This window comes from Talpa europaea (genome assembly GCF_964194135.1).
Source record: "Talpa europaea genome assembly, chromosome: 2".
NCBI classification, from domain to species: Eukaryota; Metazoa; Chordata; class Mammalia; order Eulipotyphla; family Talpidae; genus Talpa; species Talpa europaea.
Window position 1 is genome coordinate 96867324 of NC_140068.1, and position 7600 is coordinate 96874923.

Here is a 7600-nt window from a genome sequence, read left to right on the forward strand (position 1 = left end):
TTCTCTACCAGTCTCCTTGAAGTTCGAGTTCCACCAGCAGACTCCACAGGCATCACGACAGAGGAATAAGAGTGGTTGGAGCTAGGACTGTGGGGTCTTTTTCTTTTTCTTTTTTTTTTTTTAAAGATTTATTTATTTATTTATACAAGCACTGGGTATAGTCAGAAGCGCGGGAGGGTGAGAGAATTCACCAGAGCCAGAGTGGGGAGCAGAGCAGGCAGAAGGACCGAAGCACACTGCTGAGGGGAGCAGCGACGGCTGGGGATCGGAGAGGTCTGCGCGCCATGTGGGACCCTCGCCTGGCGGCTGGGGATCGAACCGGCGCTGCAGAGGCTGCGGGCAGCTTCGCAACCCAGCACTCAACCGCTGCGCCACCGGGGAAGGCCCGGACTGTGGGGTCTTACTGGGAAGGGGATCCTCTCTACTATCTCAGCTTTTGTCCCCATCTCTGCTTTTTCTCACCCATCTCTGCAGGCTAACATTGTCCTCTGCCGGGACCTGAAAAATGGCATCCGGGCAAGGCCCAGGGCCTCCCAGTCAGGGGTGCAAAGAGCCTGACCCATCCTCCACTTCGGGTAAGGGTCTTTCTGCCCCCCCACCCCCCCCATCCCATAACCACCAGGGCCATCTGTGAGGATGCAAAGGGCAGCAGTAGGCAGGGCCAGGCAGGACTTCTTGCCCCAGTTTCTCTCCTTTACCTTGGATAAAGGAGAGCAGTATCTCCCCACCCAGTACAAGCTGGAATGTGGTCAAGGTTAAGTCCTGGGAGTGGGGAGGAGCCTGGGCTGGGGAGAGTTGGAGGCCAAGGCGTGAACGTGAGGTGGGCACTGTGCCATTCCCAGAGCAGGGGGGTGATGAGGTGAGGAGGAGGAAAGAAAAAAGGGGTGTGGCTAGCTTATCCCTGCACTCAGAGAAACAAGGAAGTAAGCTGGCTTAGCCCGGAGTCAGGACTGCTAAACATGGAAAGCAATTGTTGGGGAGGAAGTAAGATGGCTGCCCTAATTCCCTCTTCCCAGAGGATCATCAGGGAAGCCTGAAGCTCACAGTCCACTAAAAGCTGTTCTCTGGACTTTGGGGTCAGGTCCCACTTCTATCACTATTTCTGGGTGTGATTTTTCAGGCCCCCACAGTCGCTAAGTCCTAAGGGCTGGGTCCCTTGTACACACTAAAACAAACTCCGGAAATAATCCCAAGTACCTGGGATTATCTCCTGGTTCCACTGCTTGCTCTAGATATGATCGTGTACAAATTACTTAAACACTTTGTGCCTCAGTTTCCCCATCTGTAAACTAGGGAATCACCGACTTCGCCAAGCATGAGCACTGTGAGGCTTCTATGGAAAGGGGCCTCAAGATGCCCTGCAAAGAACAAGCCCTTGGTGTTAACTGAGCGCTAGAGTTAAGGGGTGAGGATAGCTGTGGCAGGGGCAGGGCCTCGTGAACCATCCACAAAGCTGCTGGCCCCAGCTCTTCCTCCCTGATTCCTGACTTTATTCTCAGAGGAGCAGGTAGCCCTGGAAACGGAGGAGGTTTTCCGCAGCTACGTTTTTTACCGCCATCAGCAGGAACAGGCTGAGGGGGCAGGGGCCCCTGCTGACCCAGAGATGGTCACCTTGCCCCCAGAACCTAGCAGGTGAGCAATAGCCCTCCTACAAGGACATCTTGGGGCGGGGGGGGGGGGAGGCTTGCACCCGGTACTGGCAGCTGGAAGGCCTGGGGGCAGAGGGTCTTGTCTTTTTCCCACTGTTGCCTCTTTTTCATCTTGGGTTCCCACCCCATGCCAGACCTTGTACCCATTTTAACACATGCATGTCCCCCTTTTTTTTTTTAAAGATTTATTTATGCATACAAGAGCTGGGGTACAAGCCAGAGATGCAGGGGGTGAGAGGATCCACCAGAGACAGAGTGGGGAACAGAACAGGCAGATTGACCAAAGTGCACTGCTGAGGGGAACAGCAGGCAAGACAGGAGAGGTCTGCTGCGCCATGTGGGTTGCTCCCTGGCCGGCTGGGGATCGAACTGGTGCTGCAGTGGTTGCGGATTACTTCACAGTGCGGTGCTTAACCCCTTGCACCACCAGGGAGGCTCTACATATCCCTTGTCCCGGACCCAGCCTTTGTATCTGAGAACACTGTCAAGTGGCACACAGGCCACTGGGGGTGTCTCAGGTGAACCCCCTTTGCTGTGTGCCCCACACCCTGCTCACTGACCTGTCTCCTATTGCTCCAGCACCATGGGGCAGGTGGGTCGGCAGCTCGCCCTCATAGGGGATGACATCAACCGGCGCTACGACTCGGAGTTCCAGATCATGTTGGATCAGCTGCAGCCTACGGCAGAAAATGCCTATGAGTATTTCACCAAGATCGCTAAAAGGTAACGCGGACCACGGCCTCTCTGCTGTGCTGTCGCCACCACACACTGCCTTACCCATGGGGTGGGAGACACCTACTTCTGTCAGCTTGAGGAGACCCCGTGTTTGCTGCTACCTCACCTGTGGCCTCGGGCCCCTGTCTCTGTCTCTGAGTGCCAGACTCCTCATCTTTCGTGTATCAGCTCACAGCGTTTGAGTTTTGGCAGGTAGGGCTTGGCCATTAGGCCAGAATATAGAAGGCCCAGGATGGGGGTGTCCCCAGAGTGCCCCAGTCCAGCCCCAGATAGCTCATAGCTGTCCTTCCAATTTCTTTTTTTTTTTTAAGATTTATTTATGCATCTGAGAGTTGGGAACAGGCCAGAGATGCGGGGGGTGAGAGGATTCACCAGAGACAGAGTGGGCAACAGAACAGGCAGAAGAACTGAAATACACTGCTGAGGGGAGCAGCGGGTGAGACAGGAGAGGTCCGCTGCACCATGTGGGTTGCTCCCTGATCAGCCGGGGATGGAACTCGTGCTGCAGAGGCTGCGAATTGCTTCATAGTGCGGTGCTTAACCCCTTGTGCCACCAGGGAGGCCCTCCTTCCAATTTAGAACCACACGGCACACCAAAAATGGTAAGGTCACTAACCTCTACCAGGTCCTGGAAATGGCTTCTGGAAATGATGCTAAAATCTGGTCCAAGAGGCATTGAGCGTGGTAGAGACTAATACTTGGGCCAGACCTCAGCTTTGTCACTTACTGGTTTTATGGACTTTCTAGCCTTCCATCTCCTCATCCATAAAACAAGGGAAATAGGCTTGGCACGGTGTCCACGTTACAAGGTGTTACCTGTTGTTAGCACGATCGGGGGCAAGAGGGCTGCTCTCAGTAGATTTGTATCTGCGGGTGAACACAGGAGTAGGTAATAGATTGAGAAATAGTGCTTAGAGCTAAAATGCCCTGCCGTGTCCCTAGAGGTAACCCCACTAGGATTCCAGGACCCGTCTTAACACCTCCTCTTCTGTCCTTTTCTCTCTGCTGTCCCTCGGGCTGCCAGGCCAGCAGCAACACCCACAGGTAATCTCCCTGCTGCCTCTCTCCTCGCTCTGCCCTCCACCCTGTCCATATGCCCTGTTGTCCCCGCGGCACTGGCACAGCACCCCAGCAGTAGCTCGTTCATACACCCTCTGAGCTCTCTCCTTTCACAGGACACAGGCTCTTCCCAAACGGAGGCCAGCCTGGGGCCTCTGCTGCCCTGATTCACAGCTAAGCCATTTTGTTTTCCAGCTGGGAGACAGGTGGGGGGAACCTGGGTATGACAGAGGGAAAGCAGGCTGAAGGGCCCCCTAGGAGGTCTGTACTGACCATGTCTGACATTCTGCCTGCAGCCTGTTTGAAAGCGGCATCAACTGGGGCCGAGTGGTGGCTCTCCTGGGCTTCGGCTACCGCCTGGCCCTGCACGTCTACCAGCGCGGCCTGACGGGCTTCCTGGGCCAGGTGACCCGCTTCGTGGCTGAATTTATTCTGCGTAACTGCATTGCCCGCTGGATCGCACAGAGGGGCGGCTGGGTGAGTGCACTAGCAACCTGCTCACGGCTGCTGTAGAAGCCCCTCTCCCAGTCCCACCCTGGTCCTGGGGTGCCCGTAAGTGCCGCCTGCCCCTCCACGAGCCTTCTGTCTCTCCTGACAGGTGGCAGCCCTGGACTTGGGCAACGGCCCCATCCGGAATGTGCTGATAGTTCTGGCTGTGGTTCTGTTGGGCCAGTTTGTGGTACGAAGATTCTTCAAGTCATGACCCCCCAGAGGAGCCCTTTGGGGTCCCAGCTAAGACCCCTGCCTGGACTTCAGTCAAGCCTTCTCCCCTAACCTCCCCTACAGGGGCTCCTCCTCATGAGTACAGAAGCTTTAGTACGTTGGGCACTCAAGCTCTGGAGGCCCCTTGTCCAGGGTCAGTCAGTCTGCAGGGTGCCCCAAAATTGCATGGTGCTAAATGGACCCCCTCCCTGGGCCTCATCCTATCAGAGAGGGGTTGTAGCTTCCACTCAGTTCTGTGAGACCCCCCCCTCAGCCCTGTTTTCTGGGCTTTGGGGAGGATGACAACTTGGGGGGAGTAAGGCTGGGAACCACTTCTCACCCCAAGGAGTTTTTAATGGTTTATTTTAGCTTTTTATAATACCCTTGGGAGGATCCCTGCGTTCTCACCACGTGCCCAAGGCCAAGATATCTGGGGCATGGGGATTGTTTGCCTCCCTATGTTCCTCGGGATTTAACTGCTCTGGAAGTTCAGAATTTGAGTTGGCCTGATGCTCAGTCCTGGCCCTGCTAAGCATCATGTCCCTCTGCTTCAATTCCCCTGCCCCATATTTCCTTGGCAGTTGGACTCAGGGATTCTGGGCCTGGAGTGTGGGGTGAGGGTATAGGCCAGAGCTGTATGAATTCATCTGAGCCTGCCTCCTAAGGGCCTCGGTTTTCTCCTTTCCCCTCACGTTACCACTTGCTCCAACCCATTCACCTGCCCTTCATCACTCCACAATAGGAAGGGCAAGGCCTTGGCTGAGGGTAGTGCTGGGTCCTCCTCCTTGTCCAGAATATAGGGTTTCAGACTGTGGTTGGTTATTGTCAGGGAAAGGGAGAGGGTGCTCACCTTGAGGGTTCCCAGAAAGAGTTCCCACTAGGAACCCCAGGGTTGGGATCCTCCCTCGAGGGCCTGGGCACAGTGTAATCTGGGGGTGTGGATGGGAGAACTGAATACTTGAACTCTACTCTCCAATCCCTCCACCCTCCATACCTGCCGAAACCACCCCCCTGTGTGTAGGGTGGGAGTGCCTTGTCTATCTTGCACAGCCTAGGGGCTTGGAGATAAGAGGAGAGAAGTTCTTGATTAAGCCAAATGCAGGGAGGGGATGCAGATGGAACCTGCTGACCACCCCCCACCCTCTGAGTGTATTTGAAAATAAACTGCCATCCCCCCACAGCTGCTCAGTAATTTTTGCACCCTCTGCTTCCTCTTCCTCAGAATGCCTCTGGATCCTATAGAGGGCTGGGTGGGGGATCTGAAGTCCCTAACAGGCCTTGGCCTCTCTCCACCTCTCTCTAGCCCCTTCTCCAGACACTTGCCCTTTTTCTAGTTCTGAGCAAGTTTTCTACCCCCTTAGAAAATTGGGGAACCCCAAAATGTTGGGCTCTAGCTGCAGAGTTGATGGAGGAGCTGCTGCGCATGTCCAAGGACCCCCACAGGCCACCTCAGACTTGGCCTAAATTCCTCCCACGTCCTGAGGCCACCACCCACTGTGGCCCAAAAAGTCCTCCCCCACATTGACTCTGCTTGGAACACAAAGTCCCAGCTCCCTCTTCCCGCTGCCCCTACAGCTAGCACAGGCGGGCTTTTCATTCTAAGAGTTTTGTGCTGCCTGGGAGTCCCTATGGGGACACAGCCAGGGGTGATAAAAATAACAAGCATGGGGGCGTTTTAATGTTCCAAAATCTACAGTCTTTGCAGTCCTAGGCACCCTGGTCTGTTTCTGACACCCTTCCAAAATGGTTACATGCAAGTCCTCAAGCACTCCGGCTTGGCGGGCTTGCCAGGTCCCTTGGCCCTGGGAGTTGGTCTTCAAAGAGGCGGTGTACAGATACAACCTTGGAGCGGGCTCCCCTCCCCCACGCCTAGCGCGGCTGGAAGGGTGGTGGCTGCAAGGCACCCCGCAATCTCCTGCAGGAAAAGCTCATACACCACATTTATGGAACACACGACTATGTACCGGACTTCAAACTGAGTTAATCATCCATGTGCAATCAGCACTATTATAGTGGGTGACCTGACGGTAGGGGTGGGGGGCGGGGCCTTAAACTCTCGCTTTACAGATAAGGATACTGATGTACCGGTCTAGGATCACCAGGTAAGAAAGGACGGGGAGCTGGTACTTGCCACCAAGCTGCCTGCTCGAGGTTTCACATGAAGAGGGGAGAGGTGGGGACAGGGTCGTTGGTGTAGTGAACACAAGCCCACCAAGGGGTTGGGGTGCAGGAAGCTGAATCGCCTCTCCAGCCCCGCGCGCACGGGGCGCGCCGCCCCTCGGGAGCGGGAGGTGGACGGGCTGCCCGAGTCTAAGATGGCTGCCGCCGCATAGCGCACGCAGCGTGCCCGCTAGTGGGCGGGGCCCTCGGGCGCCCCGCCCCCTCCATGCCCGCCGGAGCGGGAGGACTCGTGAGCCCAGGGAAGAGCAGACGGCGCCGTAGCTGGAAGAAAGCGACTGGGCAGTGCCAGAAGCGGTGGCCGTCTGTGCCCCTCTGAGAGAGGAGTTGGCACCCTGTCCTGAAAGGCTTGTGGAGTCCCAGAAAGCTGTGAACATGTCCCCTCTGCCCTCGACCCGCCCACTTGTGCGGTCTCGGTGGAGTTCACAAAACCGAAATCTTAGCGCGCCGGGAGTCACCCGAGTCAGGAGGGACCGACAGGACCCGCGGGTGGAGGTGGAAATGGATTCTTCATTTATTGAGGAAGTTAAGTTCTCAAAAGTTCCTCAAAATCTGTACTTCTTCTGAAACGGTAACTTCGTTTTCCACCCAGAGGTGCGGATTCCTCGGGGCGTGCGCCCCGGGCTGCGGAGGCCCCGCCTGGGGAAGGGGTGGCCCGGGGTCTCCCGCGCCCAGAGCCCGGCGGGTCTGAACACCTGCCCTGCCTGGAACCCGGACTCCCTGCAGTTGACTCTCGGGAGTTTGTTTTACCTCCCTCACTCGCTCCAAACCATTTAATTAGAGAAAATCCTTCCTTTGCCCAAACCACTCAATCGTTTGAACTAGTTTTTATGACCCAGCCATCTGAATAACATTAAAATAAATTAAAGTCAATTCATTACTTAATTACTTAAAGGAAACACCATATTCTGCTCCTGCGGTGCACACCTCAGATGTAAAATCCCCTGATCAAAGACACTTGTAAAATATAAGTGTAGTTTAATCTAAGCAGAACAGATGTCCATGATTTCGTGAGGGGGCGGAGAGGGAAGGGGGGTGGGAGGGAAAGGGAAGGGGGGGAGGGAGGGAGGGAGCAGTGGTGTTACCAAAGATTGTTGGAGGTGTCAGAAGGTCAGAGACCAGAAAACACCAAAAGCCTCCTCCTGGGGCATGTTCACCAATTGCTGGACGTGTTTTGAAAAGTGAACACCAGATTATGGACTATAAAATATAAACGATGGGGGACTGGGGATTCGGCCCACCAGCTGACAGAATAAAAAACAGTAGTCTGGCCTAGT

General features: G+C 55.3%; 1 protein-coding gene across 1 annotated transcript; it reads left to right on the forward strand.

The window, feature by feature from the left end:
* Nucleotides 1–505: 505 nt before the first annotated feature.
* Nucleotides 506–4146, forward strand: BAK1 (BCL2 antagonist/killer 1; the record flags this gene model as incomplete). The annotated part of the gene is made up of 5 exons (XM_084228628.1): nucleotides 506–575; nucleotides 1500–1632; nucleotides 2229–2372; nucleotides 3740–3920; nucleotides 4042–4146. The coding sequence occupies 5 exons, from the start codon at nucleotides 506–508 to the stop codon at nucleotides 4144–4146; spliced, it is 633 nt and encodes a 210-aa protein (XP_084084754.1).
* Between the last annotated feature and the right edge of the window lie 3454 nt (nucleotides 4147–7600).